Source organism: Protopterus annectens, chromosome 6.part0 (assembly GCF_019279795.1).
Source record: "Protopterus annectens isolate FY-2018-M chromosome 6.part0, PAN1.0, whole genome shotgun sequence".
In the NCBI taxonomy this organism is placed as follows: domain Eukaryota; kingdom Metazoa; phylum Chordata; order Ceratodontiformes; family Protopteridae; genus Protopterus; species Protopterus annectens.
In genome coordinates, this window is record NC_056737.1 from 268,728,557 (window position 1) to 268,748,199 (window position 19,643).

General features: G+C 43.8%; 1 protein-coding gene across 5 annotated transcripts in view; it reads right to left on the reverse strand.

Moving 5' to 3' along the window:
• The window catches only part of VPS39 (VPS39 subunit of HOPS complex), a 1,019,836-nt gene that overhangs the window by 604,112 nt on the left and 396,081 nt on the right, over positions 1 to 19,643 (reverse strand). For all 5 annotated transcript variants that reach the window (XM_044074020.1, XM_044074018.1, XM_044074019.1 and 2 more), the window contains exon 5: positions 13,163 to 13,257. In XM_044074020.1, coding sequence (XP_043929955.1) covers positions 13,163 to 13,257 — 95 coding nt within the window. The remainder of the gene's footprint in view (positions 1 to 13,162; positions 13,258 to 19,643) is intronic.

Here is a 19,643-nt window from a genome sequence, read left to right on the forward strand (position 1 = left end):
TAAGCCAGGCGTGCCTTCGAATAACTGAACCAGTGGCCGCCACCCTAGAAGAAGCCTGTACAGCATCAAAGCCACACTGCAAAGAATGCTTGCCCACCTGTTCAGAGACGTGTACCAAATCTTGCAACTCTTTAAACTCTATACCCTCTGCTAAAGCATCCACTTTAGATTTTAGCTGAGAAAGGAGGAAATTTTGATATTTCAACATATGAAACTGCCAACGTAGAAGAAGTATACACCTTCTTACCCCATCTATCCAAAGCTCTAGCCTCTTTATCTAGAGGAACCGGATTTTTTACAACAGAAGCTCTAACACCCTTAGGCCCCTGACTAATGGTTTCTGGGTCTGCTCTAGGACTTTTATACAGATACTTATGAGCCTCAGGCACCCTGTAATACCTGTCCGGTTTGACTGGCGCAGGAGGCACAGAATCTGGATTAAGGGAAGCCTCCGAGAAAACATCTTGAACAACATCCAAAACTGGAGGAATAGCTAAGGGCCTATGCTGTGGTAGAAACAAGAATTCCCTAAGCCTTTTCCGGGAATCAGAGAAATCCTGTCCTTCCCACTTAAAATGTTCCCTCATGGAATGTAAAGTTTCTGAAAATGAAAAATCCTCAGGGGGAGAAGCAGGAGGAGTGGAATCCTCTGCATCAGAATCAATAAGTAGGAAAATCTTGCATGTCTTCCACAGAAGACTCTGAATCATCTGAGGCCTGTTCCAAACTTTCCAACTCTGTCTCTACCCTGGGCCTCTTATCAGGAGGGGGCATAGAACCCCTAATTAAAGTAATCAAATCTTCTGCCATTTTAAGCATGTGCTTTTTAGGCACAGACCCTGAGGAACCAGGACTGACACCAGAGGAAGACAAAACAGACCTGCCCTTAGAAGGAGCCTTAGAGATAGTAGCAGAAGGCCTAACCACCCTAGCTACAGTAGGGAGAATAGTAACCTGAGAGGCCCCTTCAGCTTGACCTGACTCCTGAGAGGCCACCTCTTGCAAAATCAAAGTTTCCCCCTGAGTTTCAACAGGAACTTCAGCCGGGTCCACCTGCTCCCCTGTAGCCTCTAAAGGACCGGCATCCGAAACGGACGAATCATCCTGCCTAAGCTTTACAGATTTGTCTTTGCGCTTCTTAGTGGAAGCGGGCGTCGGAGGATCCGACGGCATATTATAATTACACCTTTTGCCAAAGACTAACCTAGCGCAATCTAATCTCCGTTTTATAGTGCGCTTATTGAACCTAGCACAAAACCGACACCCTACTACGTCATGCTCCGGTCCCAAACAAGGTATACAAAGCGAGTGGTAATCCCTATGCGGTATCTGTTTCCCACAAGAAATACAATTATTCACTTTTTCTGACATCCGGTAAATAACTGAGGCAAGAAAAAACAAAAATACTCCCCAACGGGGTACTTAGCCCAACTTGGTATCGGTCTGAAACTTCGAATTCGAAAAATCTCAGAATGCCGAACGGCACTTGCAACGCTGCTTCTGCATCGGACCATGCAGCAAAAAAGACTGAGGATATGACGTCGGTCATGCGCTTTTATACCCTGACGCTCTGATGTCAGTTCTAGGCGCCCATAACCGACGTCAGCCTAATACTTTGGTATTTGGGCCGACCGAGGACAGCGGACTACCCATAAGTAAGGACTGCAGCAATGTGAGATGAAGAACATCCCCCAGCTACCTTGTGCTCCTTGGGCGGGCCTTATGGAAGAACATTCCTGAGCACCACGGAGCTGAAGGCAGCTCTCCCTCTGGAGAGCACATCCAATTTGTAATGAATAATAAAAGTGTGGGGGTTAGCACATGTGGCTGCTGCACAAATATCATCCATAGAGACTCTCGAATGGAAGGCTACAGAAGTTGCCATAGATCTGGTAGAGTGGGCTTTAACCTTCTGTGGTATAGTTTTTTTCGCAAGCAAATATATGTAGCATATGCAGTCCCTTAGCCATTTAGATAAAGTGACCCTGGAGACAGAAATTCCCATTCTAGGTCCAGAGAAGGAAATGAAAAGTTGATCAGTTTTAAGTACTGCTTTGGTCTTGGCTAAATAAAACCTCAGTTGTCTATGTACATCCAAAGAGTGTAGACAGTATTCCTCTTTATTAGTAAAATTTGGGAAAAATACTGGCAAGTCAATGGTCTGATTGATAGAAAAATCTGAAACAACTTTGGGGAGAAAGGAGGGGTTTGTCCGGAGTGATACTCTGTCCTTGTGGAAGATTAAATAGGGCCTTTTAATGCATAACGGCTGAAGCTCTTAAATTTGTCTGGCTGATGTGATGGCTACCAGGAAAAGGGACTTCCAAGATAACAATATGAGGTCACACTTTGCTGCAGGTTCAAAAGGAGGTTGAGTTAAAGACTGGAGAACTAACGTGAGGTTCCATGGCTCTATAGGTTGTCTGATTGGAGGCCTAACGTGAGAGATCCCTTTAAGAAAGGTTTTGCATAACTGAAGAAAGATGAAGGGGGAATTATCCAACCCATCATGAAAGTTATAAATAGCCGCTAGATGTACTCTTATGGTAGAACTGCAGATCCATCCTCGAAGAACTTTGACAGATATTGTAAGACTGCTGTAACTGGAGCCAAGAACGGGTTTAGACCTCTTTTCTTACACCAAATAGAGAATCTCTTCCATTTCTCTAGATACAGTCTTCTGGTGGATGGTTTGTGTGAGGCCAGGATAATGTCACGTACAGGTGAGGGAAGGTTATCCTGCCAACATAAGTGACTAACAAGTATAAGTGATAATAATAAGATAATAAGTGATTAACAGAAGTGGAGAAACCAAGCTGTCAGCTTGAGACTGGATAGGTTCGGGTGACTCAGCCCTCTCAACCCGTGAAAGTGAGAAATCAGGTCTGGAAAAGGGTCCATAATCCATGGTCGACATAATAGATGAGGCAGAAGGAAGGGGAACCAAACTTACTGAGGCCAAAAGGGGGTTATGAGAATCACTTTGCATTTCAACCGAATAGCTTTCTTTAGGAACTGGGGAATCAGAGGGATGGGGGGATAGGCATATAAAGTACAGTTGTGTACACTTACCATAAATGTAGATGTTCGAGTGTCTTCACTGTTGCAGTCATGACTGTAGGGTTCTCCCCTGCCGGCAGGCAGTCCTCGGTCGGCCAGAATCCCAAAGTCTGGGTCGGCCGGCTGTTCAGCCATGCTTCCTGACATCAGAGCCAGGAGTACAAAGCTGACAGCCGACGCCATGTTCTCCAGTTTTTCTTGCCCCAGATGTCAGGAGTTCCAAAATGAGTAAGATCCCATACCCTTTGCAAATACACCTCAGAAGAAGGGTGAAAAAAGGAACCACACAAAAGAAAAATAAGAGGGACAGGAAGGAGGGAAACCCAGACTGCAACAGTGAAGACACTCTAACATCTACATTTATGGTAAGTGTACACAACTGTACTATGTTCATCGTGTTTCACTGTTGCAGTCATGACTGTAGGGTTGAATCCCAAAGCAGAATAAAAGGGAGGTGGTCATAAAGTAGAGGGGCTAAAAGGCCCTGCAAGACTGCAGAAGCAAAGCCTGCCCTAGACTTAGAGTAAAGAGGTAGATTGTAGTGCTTAGAAAAAGTATGCACTGAACTCCAAGTTGCAGCTTCCAAAATGTCCTTGGTAGGAACTCCTCTGAGGAAGGCAGCTGAAGTGGCAGCAGCTCTGGTAGAGTGAGTCCTTATAGTCCCTGGGATTTGCTTTCCATGGTGTGAATAGCAAAATCTGATTCCATGAGCAATCCATTTTGAAATGGTCTGTTTTGAAATGGCTTTACCTTGGGAACTTGAAGCATAAGAAACAAACAATTGCTCTGATTTCCTGATGTCCTTGGTTCTGTCCAGGTAAAAACATAGTTGTCTGTGTACATCCAAAGAATGCAAGATCCTTTCCCCCTTATTTTGAGGAGTGGGGAAAAAAGTTGGCAAGTGAATAGTTTGATTTAAAGCCACTTTGGAAATCACCTTAGGCATGAAAGTAGGATTAGTCCTTAAAGACACCCTGTCTTGATGAAAAATAATATAAGGTTCCACAGCCATGAGAGCTTGCAACTCCAAAACTCTCCTGGCAGAGGTCAGAGCTAACAGGATAGCTGTCTTCCAAGATAAAAACTTGATGTCAGATGTGGCAGCAGGCTCAAAAGGAGGTAAGGTGAGTTTTTCCAAAACATAGTTGAGATCCCAAGCAGGAATGGGTGGAGATCTAGGGGGCCTTAAGTTCTTAGCTCCTCTGAGAAACTGTCTCATGAGCTGGTGGGAAAAGATTGGAGGGTCTGTATTATAATGAGCAGAAATAGCAGAGGCATGTATCTTTATGGAAGAGAAAGAGACCCTTATGTAAGAGGTCTGTCAGGTAAAGTAAAATCAGAGGAATGTTAGGAATAAGAGGATCAGAATCCTGAGCCTGCATCCAGGAACAAAATCTTTTCCATTTTCCTGCATAAGATTTTCTAGTGCTAGGACGTCTGGCTTCTAAAATGACATCCATAACCTGCTTGGGTAGGAGAGAATGAATCAAAGACCCTGGATTAACCAGGCCACCAGGCTGAGAGTTTTGACATGGGAGTGCAGAACCTGACCCTGGTGTTGGGACAGAAGGTTCGGAGTCTGTGGTAAAACCCAAGGGGGCTCCAGGCAAAGGTTTTTCAGTGTTGGGTACCAAAACTGTCGAGGCCAATTTGGGACCAGCAAGATTATCATCTTGGGCTTGTCCTGTTTGATCTTTAATAATACCCGAGGAAGAAGAGGAAGAGGCAGAAAGGCATACCCCGAGAGGTTTCTCCAACTGAATGATAGTGCATCCACTTTCCAAGCTAGTTCGTGGAATGTCCTGGTGCAAAAAATCTGTAGTTGATGATAGAGGTGGGATGCAAAGAGGTCTATGTGAGGACATCCCCAGACTGCTGTAATCATCTTGAATATTTCGGTGTCCAGCATCCATTCGTGTGGGTCCAATAGGTTTCTGCTCAGACTGTCTGCCAGGAAGTTTTGCTTCCCTGGTAGAAACTGAGCTTGAAAGCCCAAGTTTGCAAGCTAGAGCTGTGTTCCAAAGATTCATGGCTAGTCTGCAAAGGGGATAGGAATGAGATCCCCCTTGCTTGTTTATGTACCACATAACTGTGGTGTTGTCTGTCCGTATCAGTAGTTGTCCTGGTTGTAGAAGATTCCTGAAGGCCAATAGAGCTTTCTGAACGGCTAACATTTCCTTTAAATTGATATGCAGGTGCTTCTGATCCTTTGTCCAAAGGCCCTGCAGACAGTTGCCCTGAAAATGGGCTCCCCATGCATGATCTGAGGCGTCCGTGGTTAGTATCTGAGTGGCAGGAGGCAGACAGAAGGGTTTTCCTTTGTTTAGAGTACATGCCTTGGACCACCAAAGGAATTCCTTTTGAAGACAAAGCAGGACGGAGATCTGTATGTCTAAACTGTGGCAATGCTGAGACCATACACTTTTTAGGTACCACTGTATTTTCCTCATATGTAGTCTTGCATATGGTACGAGAAGGATGCAGGAGGCCATGTAACCCAAAGCCTGCAGGAATCTCCTTGCAGATAGCGGAGTTAATGTTGCCAAGGTTTTGAAAGTTGAAGCCAGCTGTAATTGTTTTTCATACGTCAGAAATGCCATCTGGGTTGTTGTGTTTAGAGAAGCGCCCAGAAAAATTATCTGTTGTGAGGGTGTCAAATTTGACTTTTTTATGTTTACAGTGAATCCCAGGAACTTGAGAAGATTCTGAACAAACTCTAGATGCTGGAGTAAGACATCCTTGCTGTCTGCCTGAATAAGACAGTCGTCCAGATAAGGGTAAATTTGAATTCCCTTGAGTCTGCAATAAGCTACTACTGGAGCCAGGCATTTGGTGAAGACCCTGGGCGCAGTAGACAATCCAAAGGGCAGCGCAGAGAATGGATAGTGCCTCGATCCGGCCTTGAACCTGAGGTATTTTCTGCATTCCAGCCTGATGGGAATGTGTAAATATGCCTCCTTTAAATGCAAAGTTACCATCCATGCATTTTTGGTCAGCATTGGAAGTAGCTGCTGTAGAGTAAGCATCTTGATTTTTGGTATCTCGAGAAAAGTGCTCAAGACTGACAGATCCAGAATGGGTCTCCATGAATTTTGCTTCCTGGGGACTAGAAAGAGCCTCGAGTAAAAACCTTGTCCCATCTCTGAAAGTGGAACTAGTTCTATGGCTTTCATAGCCAAGAGAGCTTCCACCTGGTTTAAGGCCTCTAACCATTGATGTTTTGGAAGATCTGGCCATCCGCTTGGTCTTGGTAGGGTATGAAAATGGAATTTGTAACCTCTTGAAACCACATCCAGAACCCACTTGTCTTGGGTTATATGAGTCCAATTTAGGTGAAAAAGAGAAAGTTTTCCTCCGAGAGGGGCTTCCAGGCAAGAAGTTCCTGCAGCCCAACAGAGGGAGTCATTGAGTCTGTTTTCTATGAGCTTGCAACCTGTCCTCTCCTCCCCTAGGGGTGGAAGCAGTCCACTGTCTTGGTCTATAAGAGGCTTGCGTTTGAGGCCTTCCTCGGGAGCGTCCATATCTACCCCTCTGAGGCCTGTCTGAATTGGGAAAGGACCAATTTTTTTAGGCCAATTCCTACTAAATCTGGGTGGCTGTACTTGTAAGAAATCCTTAACTGTTTGCATGGATTTTGCCTTGTCCTCCGTCTTCTTTATCACCTCTTCAGCTTTAGATCCAAACAAAACATTATGCTGAACAGGAGCATCCAATAATTTAGCTTTTACTTGATCTGGCACATTTTGTTCCTTTAACCATGCATGCCTTCTAATGACTGTGCCAGAGGCAGCAGCCCTACAAGAAGCCTCCAAGGCATCAAATCCACAGTGTAAATCATGCTTCCCAACTTGTTCAGTGGCATGCATTAAGTCATGTAATTCCTTATCATCTGCACAGGCGGAAATGGAAGTTAGCTTTTGTTTCAAAACAGACAGAAGAAATTGCTGGTATTTCAGCATATGAAATTGACAATTTAAAGCCCTAATAGATAAAGTAGCTGAAGTGTACACTTTTTTGCCCCATCTTTCTAAAGATCTGGAATCCTTCTCAGTGGGAATGGGGTTTTTAGCAGAAGCGGCCTTAACTCCCTTAGGACCCTGAGAAATGGTTTCAGGGTCAGCAGTAGGATTCTTGTATAAAAACTGGTGGGAATCAGGAACCCTATAATATCTGTCTGGCTTAACAGGAGCTGGAGGAAAAGAGTCAGGAGTTAAGTTAGCCTCCGAAAAAGCATCATCCACAATATCCAAAATAGGAGGAATAGCCAGGGGTCTATGTTGGGGAAGAAGAAGAAAATCCCTTAGTCTTAGGTTCATAGGTTGGTACTAGGCTATCAGCCCTAGGGCCTATACAAGCCTAGCTGTAACAATTCCCTGGCTATTTCTTTCCACATTATTTACTTTCCTGGACCCCTGTCTAGCAGGGGTCTGATCCCTGGGGTGAATTTCTTTTCTCCCATCCAATCGTCAAGGTTCCTCTTGAAGAGGTCCAAAGAGGCACTCTGTTTGACATGTATGGGCAATCTATTCCAGAGTCTGGGGAGTCTCTGGGTCAGGAACCTATCCCTCCAGCATGTTTTGTTTATTGTGATGACAAGGTTTAGATCCCTGGAGCATGTAGCTCTGAGGGATTGGGATTTCTTTAAGTGTAGCATGTCCAACAGCTCTGGGTTTGACATGGCCTTGTATGTTAAGCAGAGATCGCCTCTGAATAGACGATATGCGACAGAGTATAGCTGGAGTTTTTTAAGGCGGTCAGCGTAGGGCATCTGCTTTAGGCCTGTGATTCTTTTAGTGAGGTATTTCTGAGGCCTTTCCAGTTGTTGCACATGTCTTGAGAGGTACATACCAAATGGGGCGTTGTATTCTATAATGGGTCTAATGAGGGATGAGTACACAGTGGGACAATGACCTCCTTTTTTCTGGATGAAAAGCCCTTCATGATGAGGTGTGCCACATAGAAGGATTTCCTGACTGTTGTGGCGATGTGGTTATCGAAGGTGAGACCACTGTCCACCTGTGTCCCTAAGTCTCTTATCACACTTTCTGTGTTTAGTGTACTGCCACCTATATGGTAATTCATGGATACATGTTTTTTCCCAAAGGGGATAACAATACATTTCTTGGCATTGAGCTTGAGCCCATGGCTTAGATTCCGAGTACTCCTGTCCTTCCCAGTGAAAATGTTCCCTCATTTCATGCAAAGTTTCCCCAAAAGAGAAATCCTCAGGGGGAGAAGCTGAAGGAATGGATTCTTCAGCATCAGAATCCTCATAAGGAGGGAAAGAATATTCCTGGTCAGAAGAAGAAACTGAAGAAACAGAAGCCTGATCAGAGGAGTCATAATAAACTTCCTGCCTTGGCCTTTTATCTGGAGGGGGATGTGAACCCCTAATCATAGTAAGTAAGTCCTCCGCCATCTTAAGTAACTGTTTCTGAGACTTGGGTGCCAGATCAGAAGGGGCCTGGGCTGCAGTCTTTGATTTGGAAGGAGTCTTTGCCTTTGTCTTTGGCTTTGCCTTTATTAGAAGCTGAGTAGGCCTGAAAACCCCTTCGGAAGCCGGTACCTGCACAGCGGCTCCGGACCCATCCGAAGGAGCATTGTCCGAAGGACCTGCAACAGAAATATTCAAAGGCCTAGTTGGCTCCTCGTGGGAGTCCGTTTCGGCCATCAGTTCCGAAATGGCCGACGACAGGGGCTGCAAAAGCGCCTCACTGACGATGACCGAACCTGAAGCTGGCTCTGCTTGTACAACATCGTCTGATTTGGACCTCGAAGGCCTGTCTTTATCCTTGCGTCGTTTGTGAACTCCAGTAGCCGGAACCGTATCCGATGACATTTTATAATTAAAATGCCTACCGAAGTAATGAAATGCAAAATCGCACCTTCGTTTAATCGTACGTTGATTGAATCTAGCACAAAACCGACAACTAGCTACGTCGTGGTCAGGGCCTAAGCAAGGAATACAGTAAGAATGAAAATCTTTATGAGGTATTTGCTTCCCACATGAAATACAATTATTAACTTTTTCTGACATCGGACTGGAGCAAGAAAAAAGTTTCCCCAACGGGGTACTTAGCTTTGAGTAGGAGAAGAAAGTCTTCGGACTGAAGTACGTTTATAAAAAATTGTCAGGAGTCAGCCGACCGGCACTTGCGAACTGCTATCACCGCACGGCAAGAAAGACTGGAGAACATGGCATCGGCTGTCAGCTTTGTACTCCTGGCGCTCTGACGTCAGGAAGCATGGCTGAACAGCCGACGCCGGTCCCAGACTTTGGGATTCTGGCCGACCGAGGACTGCCTGCCGGCAGGGGAGAACCCTACAGTCATGACTGCAACAGTGAAACACGATGAACATCAGTCCCATGGGCCAATCGTGAATCAAAGCATCCCTTAGGGACTCCCCCTGTGGAGGAAATAGGGCAAAATAGCTGCTTCATTTGTTGTTTGACGGGCAGACGAATAGGTCGTAGCAAGGCTGGCCCCAATGGCTGAAAATTTTCACTGCTAAGTTGGGATTGAGGGACCACTCGTGAGGCAGGAAAATACATCTGCTCAACTTGTCTGCAATCACGTTGGAATTCCCTGGGATATGCATTGCTATAAGAAAGTGGTTGGAAGCTGTTGCCCACTGCTAGATTGTCATGGCCTCTCACCATAGGGGTTAGCACTTGGTTCCTCCTTGCTTGTTGATATAGCAGACTACTGACATGTTGTCTGATTGAATTGCGATCGTTCCAGAAGGAAGAACAGATTGGAATGCTTGCAACGCTAACAGCACCTCTCTCAGTTCTAGAACGCTGATATGCAGGTTGGCCTCCATAGTAGACCATGTGCCTTGGACTGACTGAAGAAGCCACTGAAGTATTTGCATATGTAGCTTCGCAAGAGGCACTATCAGTATGGAAGCTGCCATGGATCCTAAAACCTGAAGAACCTTCCTTGCTGAGGCTTTGTTTTGACAGTATCACTCGGAGCTGGAGCCTCAATCTCTGAAGTCTGTGACCTGGGAGACACCAGACAAGAATGGGTGTCAAAGACTGCTCCAATGAACTCTATGTTCTGAGTCGGAACAAGGTTGGATTTCTCCCAGTTTATCGTTATTCCCAAAAGTCTCGCCAGGGAAACAGTGTGCTGCAGGGCTACTACCAGAAGATGCTTGGTGGGGGCAGTAAGGAGCCAATCGTCTAAATACAGAAACACTCTGAATCCTTGCAGTCTCAAGTGAGCTGTGACCAATACTAAGCACTTTGTGAACACACGGGGGTGTAGAGGGTCCGAACGGCAGAGCACGAAATTGGTAGTGATTGGCTCCTAAATGGAAGTGAAGTAGACTCTTGGAGCGTTTGTCCATTTTGATGTAGTAATACGCGTCCCGGAGATCTATCAAGCACATCCAATTGCCTTCCCTTAGAAAAGGGAAAATGGACTGAACCGTGACAATCCAAAATTTCGTTTTGGGCAACGGACTTGTTCAAATTGCTGAGATCCAGAATTGGTCTCCAGTCCCCTGTCTTTTTTGGCACCAAAAGGAATCTGGAGTAGAATCCGGATCTGCATTGGTCTGGTGGGACTACTTGGATGACTCTTTTTGACACAGCTTGTTTATTTCTGCAGCTGCTTCTTCCCTTTGACTGGGTGGAACATCGGGAAATTTGGTTGAAAGTTTTGGGTAACTGATGAGGGAAATGATGTAGCCTCCTGTTATGATCTTCTGCACCCAACGGTCAGAAGTTATTGAATGCCAGGCAGCGTGGTGCAGAGAGAAACGTCCCCCGACTGCTTAAAGTGGAAAGCAATCAGGCCGCTCTTCAGGAGCACTGGTAGGGCTGCCCAGAGAAAGAATCCCTGGTTCCCTGATTACGTGGACCCCTCTGCCTCAGCAGGGGCATCTTCCAGAATTGTTACCCCCTCTGCCCCTGGGGGTATCATCGCCACGTGTGGCACAGAAAGGACCCTGAGATTTTTTTGTGCCACATTTTTCCACTCCTCTGGTTCTAGGAAAAGGAACGTTGAGCACCGTCCTGCTCACAGTTTTCCTCGGTGGGGGGTTAGCATCTTGTCAGGTCTCCGAGGGATCGACTCAACAGAATCAGGGTTCTTCCAGGCACGTTGCATCATGAGTTGTACCAGCTCTTCTGCAGGTGGGGTCACCCAAGAGGTAGATGGCCAGGCATGGAAAGCCTGCAGAAACACGGACTCCTCAAAAGAAGGGTTAGTGGGCTTCCAATCACCCCTCTGTTTCAACATCTTAAGGATATCCCCAAAGGAGACCTCATCAGGGGGTGACCATGGGAACCCTTCACCGTCATCGAAATCTGTATCCTCCGTCAGAGACTCTTCAGCGGAGTCTCCAAGCTTCCTCTTGCATGATCGCTTCCGTGGGGGCTCCTCAGCGGGGGCCTCTGAGGAGGACTCGGAAGAGGGGGCACCCTGTAACAGGGTCTCCTGCGACTTTCCTGCCAGGTGTCCTGGGGCGGTGGCTTGTGTCAGCTGTAGCTCAGGGGAAAAAGAGATCTAGAGTTCCAACGTTGGTGGAATGCTTCCAGAATGCAAGTGCCCTCTCCATAGCTCAGAAAGCAGGTCCGTCCAAAGAGGGATGGGAGCCCGGAACAGAGGAGGACAACCTCGGAATCGGGGTCACACCCCACTCCATCACACCCACTCCCGATGGTGGAGCCTCAAGCAGGATTGGTGCAGACAGAGCTCCTGGTACCATGGACGGAACTGTAGAATACACTCAGAACCGTACCCCGAGCCGAAGAGCCCGCAGCCCAATCACGGAGTTGAGGAAGGCTCGGTTCAGAAGGGAGCCCCAGTGAGGTCCACTACAGGTGCCAAGACAGGGGGGGTCCAAAAATTACATCAGAACTGAAGACTTTGGAACTGGTATGGTCAAAGGAGGAGAGTAGGATGAAGTCTGTGGAGAAACCAATCCAAATCCTGCAGGTGGATGGGTCCTACAAGGAATGAGTATCCCTCTGGCTGTCAACAGCTGATTTACAAGACACACCACGTCAAACTCGGAAAGGCACCTGGTGGATCGAGTGGATACTCCTGATGGGGAGTCAGGTCGTTCTAGGAATGGACTATATACTTGCCCTAGGAAGAGATCTGTTGAGGGAGAGTATCGGGTCCATGGTGTGGAATCTATCGGCACCGATGTCTCAAGTTTGGAGACAGGAAGAAGTGGCATCAAAACTGTCGTTATCAAAACCGTGAAAGCTGGAAGGGCACTCGAAGCTGACACAGAATGTTCAGTAGTAAACAGAAATGCAGAGATAGGCATCAAAGGCGTGCACTGTGCCGAAATGGCACTTGATGCCAAAGCTGTAGTAATCATTGGAAAATCAGTAGTCGGTGCCGTAGACAGTATTGGAGCTGCAGCAGACGCCGATATAGGAAGAGTCGTAGTCGGTGCGGAAGAGGTCAGTGCCGATGAGGCAGACTTATGCTCAGAGGACAATTTTGGTACTTTAGACTTTACAGACTTGCCCTGGTCACCTGAGGGTGAAGAGAGGACAGAGTGGGACCTTTTCTTTTCTTTAGTTGGAGGGGATGAGACCTCCGTTGCAGAAAGGGCCTCTGAAAAGGGCGACTTAAGGAGGCCCTTCAGAATCAGTTTGTTTTTGCACTCGTTCAAGGTGTGCTGACTAAAACTTTAGCAACTTGCACAAGGGGGTTGCACCGAAAGATGGGGCACCCCCAGACAATAAACACAAGCAGGAACCAATGAACCATACAGCTCTCACCTAGCCCTGAAATGTCTAGCATCTTGCCCCCCCTGAACAAATGAACTGTCTGGCTGCAAGCACAGAAGCCATTGGGGTGGGGGGGGCAAACATAATTAATTAATTAAATAAATGAAAATGGTTAATAGACAGCGTATAACAAATCCGACAGTTTTTACAAAAAGCTGCACTAAATCGTCAGTATTCCGGGCATTTGTACAACAAGCAGTAAACCAGCGAAAAAAGTTAAGCTGCAGACGAGTCACTGTTGTCAGCTTTCATTATGCACCTGTACATATTGCAGGTGACATCTTATATCGTGTGGAGTGAACAGTAAGTGAGGCAATAATGACCATTCTTTGTGCTTACCTTCAGGTCGCATGCAAACAGACTGGCCCCTTTAGCTTTTGATAGACTTGTAATCTGCTGAAACGTCAACAAGTCATGGACATTAATAGTGTTTTCTGCAAAAGAAACAAAGTATCTACATAAAAAAGTGAGCTGCATCTACATGAAGTGAGCTGTAAGATGAGAAAAACAGATTAACATAATCAAATATGTGGGTGTAATGGAAACTCTGCTCATTATCACAAAAAGCATTAGAACATGGCTCCATATACACCTGGGATTAACCCACTACAAAGCAGTTGCAAATGAAGGGATACACATTAAAATATTTACTGCAAGCCCAAAGGCATAGTGCTTTCAGTTAAAAACCATGACATGCTAATAACTAGACAAAATTTATGATTCTACTTACTCAACAACTTGCTTGACAGCTAGAAATAGTTTTTTGTCAGTATAAAATGTCCTACCTATCATCAAATTACACTACTATAGGATCATTACCTTTTTTTAACTGGACCACTTCCTATTCCAGCAGGAGCTATTATAGACCTTTTAATGAACAAGGAAACTCAGATTAAGATAAACCTAGTTTAAGAAGTGTCAAAAATGTTGGTAAACACTCCAGAATGACAAAAGATAAGAAGGCTCTGTCATCATTTTTCAAAATTACATAGTCCTGTTATTTCTCGGGAAAATGAGGAGAATTAATTCTCATCACTCTACAGCTAAGCAAAATGAGGCAATGCAAAGGTTACTGTCCTATACAATCATTCTGTAATGCTGTATGGTCAAAATCAAACATGTCACATGCCTCTCATTTTCAAACAATCAATCAAGTTTCTAGTAGTCCACTGTCCAAACAGGAAAGCTACACTAATGTTCCAATACTCCTACTTTAAAAACTTCTTTTAAAAGTCATGTAACTACTTCCCCTTAACTGCCAGTCATGTCTTCTTCTGCCACTTCGTATTTTTTTCTAGTAACTATCCAACAATAAATTATGAACATATTGCTTCCCTACACAGTCTCAGTCACAAGAGTTTAAAACCACAACTCTTAAAACTACAACTCAAGTGTCCTTTTCAACCCAGTATGGAACCCCTCACGCAACGTCTGTGAATCTCCTCCTGAATTTTCTATAAGCACCTCATATATCTTTATAAGGAAAGTTTATAGAAAGCACAGTTATGTGAGGTATTTTATAGAGCAAATCTCTGAGGAGAGGTCACTGTAGCAGTAAACTGAAACATTTGGATTTACCAATCTTCTGCTCCGTTGTGTATGGCCAGATTTTTGCTATGCTCTCCCAGCATTCGCTATGAGACCAAGAACAGTCTTATGTCTTCAAATGAACTGAGATATGGTGCTTGCCAGCATTTCAACAATCAACCTACTAAAAAATTCATACCACCAAAAAAAAATAAAATAAAAATCACAAAGGGCACAAAGAGTAATATTTTGCAATCCATTATTTGCTTCTAATGGAAAATACACACCGATAAACAGATTTTTCCTTGCATTTTAACTGTTGGTTCAGATGGAGGTAATGTCAACTTTTCTAGTGCGTAATTTAAGTCGTAGGGAGAATAACCAAATCTTCCTGGTGGTCTTAAATACAGGACACCGTTAAGAAAGGTCTTTAGTTGGATCTGTAGCTATAGAAGGCTATAATAGGACACGAGCAGATAATGCTGATAAATAAGTTTTTTCCTGAAAGAATACATCAAAGTTGAATTAAACAGACTATTTTATTTGCCTTGCTCTCCTGTGAATGAAAGATGCTTCAAAAAATGTTCAATTACAGAAATCCCATTGGATATGAAGAAAATTCATGAACTAGGAGAAGTGCTAACACTACTAGTAAGTAATGCTTAGTGCTTTTTTGATTTAATCAATACCATCACCCATATTTTGCAGTTGCTACAAAGAAAGAGAAAGAGAAAGAACTGTAGCTTTGGAATACAAAACTACTTTTGAGCCCAAAAGTCCTCAGCACTTCAGTGATTAAATGCATGAAAGTTATTTCAGATATATGCATTCTATACCCAGATCTGTGTCATATAGGGATAAAACTCTAGCTATGACTTGAGTTCAACTAGTGGTTCACTCATTGGAAGGAGCTGGGTGCAAGTGGAAAGGTGTGGCTCATGCCAAGCGTGCTTATCCCTGGGGAAGGGACTGGTGATCCTACACGGCAAATCACCACCATATGTATGCAGGCCTGCAGACAATGAATACAAAGACCAAACACAAGAGCTTGGCCCAGCCAAGCTGATCATGGCAGACCCTGCAGTGCACGTATGAAAGCACGCACATGCTGAGAGAAGGCATAAAACAAACTTCCACTGTGGCTCACAGCCACTAGGTGGCAGCATTTAAGGTCATAAACAGAAATTCCTGTTGGCTGCTGGAGTGACAGGAATGGCTCTAGGCTTGAGAGGAACAAATCAGACAACAGATGGAAAGGGGCTGATAGTTGGCAGGCAGCAGGGAACAAAAAAAAGAAAGAAAAAAATACATTCCTCTGGTTCTTCTGAACTTTTCCAATAAGTCCTGATCTTCTGAAGTATTTTTTTTTACTTACAAATGTACTAGAGTTTATGCACAGACAAGAAGACAACATTTCATAATGTCATTTGACAATTTTAAGTGTAAACATATACTACTCACAAAAACTGCTCATAAATCCTGGTAAATACTTCACTTTTTAAATAAAACTAAATAGCAATAAGCAATAAGCCAATTGATGTGTCCCTCAATTTTTTATCCTATTCCCAGAGCGGCCCCACTACCTCAACAGTCATAATGCATGCAGAGAGACATCCAAACACTGTTGTTTTTCTTCCTTTAAAATTATATGGCTTCTGCTGAGCTCTCTGAAATGCTCTACTCAGTCACAAGTTGTGCTTCCAAAAATCACAAAGAAATGCAAACATACATTAATTCCAGATATTTCTTTGGCACTAATTAGTCTCTGCCTATACTGCTACTGGTCTAGCTTTGGCTAGCGTCTTGGACAACGTGAGGAAGGGCATTCAGACAAGTAGGGAGCAAAGCAGATGGAATATACAGAACTCCATCTTCTACTTTCAGGAAGAGGTTTTGAGCAGAAGGCACTTATCATTGGTAAAGCTCAGGGGTACTCTATGTACAAGTCCCTTTGCTCATGTTACATATACTGTCACAGCAGCAGACCATAAAGTAATCAAATATACTTATAAAAAATCACACCCAGTTCTGTGGCACAAAGAGAAAAGACCCTATTATGGTGCAAGCTGTAGGCAACTGTTGGAGCTTGTAAGGGAGGATGAAAGTCAGAAGCTACATCCACCTTGCCCATCCTAGGAAGAAGAAGGCAGCTCTCGCTTACCATCTGAGTGACACTCCATAGGAGCACTGCGTGTTACATACATGGAAGTAGAAACACCACAAACAGTCCTGGATAAACAGCCCCTTCAGAACAAACGCTATGAAGAAACAAAACAGATGAGGCTCACCACCTCCGAGGACGATAAAAACTCTTTTATTAACTGCAGTAACAGTAAGCACTTTCACGTTCTCTCAAACGCTTCCTCAGACTTCAAAACAGTTACCATCTAAAACACTCCATTTAAATATACTCAGTTATAAAAAACAACCAATCAAGATTGTTACAATATCATCACCTGTTACATCAATTAAGCTGTATAAAACACTGAGTAAAGCATAGAAACAAAGATAATGTGCTATTCATAATTCAAACTTATAAAACATACATATATAAACATACAAAAACACCACAATAAAAATATGACTTTAAAATATGTATTATAGATATATATACTATTATAATATGAGAGTTAATGTTTATATGGGCGTGCTGCTAAGAAAGGTTTCAAAGTAACCTTTTCATTGAGCCCACGTCCCTTGTACCCTTGAAGTCTAATAATCCATCTATTCTGACATTCTTCAGTATGTTTTTTTTATATTCCCCAACCTATTTGTTCTTCCTACTAACTGCAAAACACTAAACTTAAATGAATGTGATGTACCAACATTTAACTGTTTTGAAGTCTGAGGAAGCGTTTGAGAGAACGTGAAAGCGCTTACTGTTACTGCAGTTAATAAGAGAGTTTTTATTGGCCGTGGTAAGCCTCATCTGTTTTGTTTCTTACATACATGGAACATGAGCCATGGGAGAAGGTGCTGTCATGCTGTAGCTGCACAAGCCAAGGGAGTGCTGTATGCAAAGGCACACTCTCCTCAGATGACATTATGCAGCAGAGATCAACAGAACTCATGATGTCATCAGAGGGGAGAGCATGCAGCACAGATAAGACAGCTGCCAAAGTGAAGGGGGTGCTCTGATAGAGAAAGGACAGGCCACCCCATAACAGCAGCAAACTGGTCTGCTCCCTATCATCCGATTCACAACACTGGAAACAGGACTGAAAACTCAGTCATTGTTATTGAGCAAGCACTCAGCTATGCAGTCCTTCTCAAACTCAATCAGTCCTTTTATAGAAGGCTGTTATATTATCCTACTTCTAAAAGAACAGAGACATAAGTTCTTCCTTTGTTCCAGTGAGTAAGCCCTACAACAGTAATATAAAATCCAGTATTTTAATAAAAAATAAGTACCTGGTGTCACACTGGAAAGAGACAATGATCATATTTACACTACCTTCAGAATAAATAACATGGGAAAATGTAAAAGTTGCAAGACTGTACTTGCCAAATTAAACTGTATACTCACTGCTTTGACAATTTTATTTTACCACCCTACGTTAAACATACCAAAACATTGGCATACCATATAAACTATGTAAAACGTGATGCCACACATCAATTACAAAATCCCCATATGGGTTAAAAATTTATATGTATGCATGTCTACAAATACAGACAAACACATTCACACCCACACATATATACATAAATATATACACAGCTATAGTCACAGTGTGGCCTACAACTAGATAATGACAGCTATAACATTCCTGACAAACTGACAGTAAACGACTGACCTATCTCTTGTCTAACTGCTTCAGATATGTTTGGGTAGGTATAGCCCCCATGGGAGGACCAGACCTGTGCCTCAAATTTTGTTTCTCCCTTCCTCTTTTCTATATGTATGTGTGTGTGTGTGTGTGTGTGTTTACACAGACACCTGTATATGCACAGAACCACACACATACACCTGTATACCTGTATGTGCATAGAAAACACACACACACACACACACACACACACACACACACACACACACACACACACACACACACACACACACACTCTCTCTCTCTCTCTCTATAAAGGATTTTATAATCTGAAACTCAAATGTATGACATTATTTACTAATTTCATTCTTCAGATCATCCCACTGATTTGCCAGAAAAACAAACATTTTTTGAGGAACAGGCTGACATTTTGAGGCAAAAATCCAGACATTCTGTGAAAATCTGGACAGTTGAGAGGTATGCACACACGTACACCCAAGCACCCATCCACACACACATACTCATAACTACATTATGAAATTGGGGTCCAACAAAAAAAAAGCAATCTAAGTGTTATATGTTGTTTAAATATGCATGTATGTATTCCTTCTGACTGACAAGTTGGGTTAGTTTCTGTCCATCAAAGGAGATACAGCCCAGCCATAAGGGAGAAGCCTACTAGTTCTCAAAGCCATAACTCTAAAGCCCAACACAAGCAAACTTTCTCTCCCCCCCAAAAAAAAAATACAGTTCTATTTGCACCACCACAGAATAATATAGCCACATTAACACAGTGAACAGCAAACATATCACACTGTACACATCTTGTTAATACAACTGATGGGATGAATAAACTAACCCAATAAACAGACCGCCCAATTATACATATACTGTTTCTAACTAAATGTTGAAACATCTTTGTAACAGCTGCTACTTGGCATTAACGTAATCTCTTGTACTTGTACACCTATCCTCCATCATGTCACCCACTGCCTTTTCCAGAACCAATAAATCTGGGGGAATAGTCTTTAATGCTGGAGAGGCTCTCTGTTTCCAGCTTCTCGTTATACATTTTTTTTCTAGTAACAAAACTGTATTTAGGGCAGTCCAAGCTGAAATAGTCAGCTCTCCCCTAGCAAACCCCAGTAAAAAAAAGTTTAGGGGTCATGGGTAGATGTCTACCTATCGTTCCGTCTACGGTCTCTTTGTGCTGTAGCTGTAACACAGAAAGGCCAGTACAATCCCAAAAACACGCATCGCCAATCCCCCTTGCCAGAGTCTTGCACCTCCAATGCGCATCCAAGACCTGGGGAATGCTCTGGGCAGCAGCTGCTTGGGGGTATAGAAATACATATATAGGCACAGTCACCCCCCCAAAAAAAACGATACTGCCTAGCTTTAGTGGCATATTTTGGAGACAGGTGAACTGCAGCCCACTCTTCAGCAGCTGAACAGCAATCTCCCAAGCAAGTCTGAAACCTTCAGACACAAATAAATGCCATGGTGCAAAAACATACCTAGAC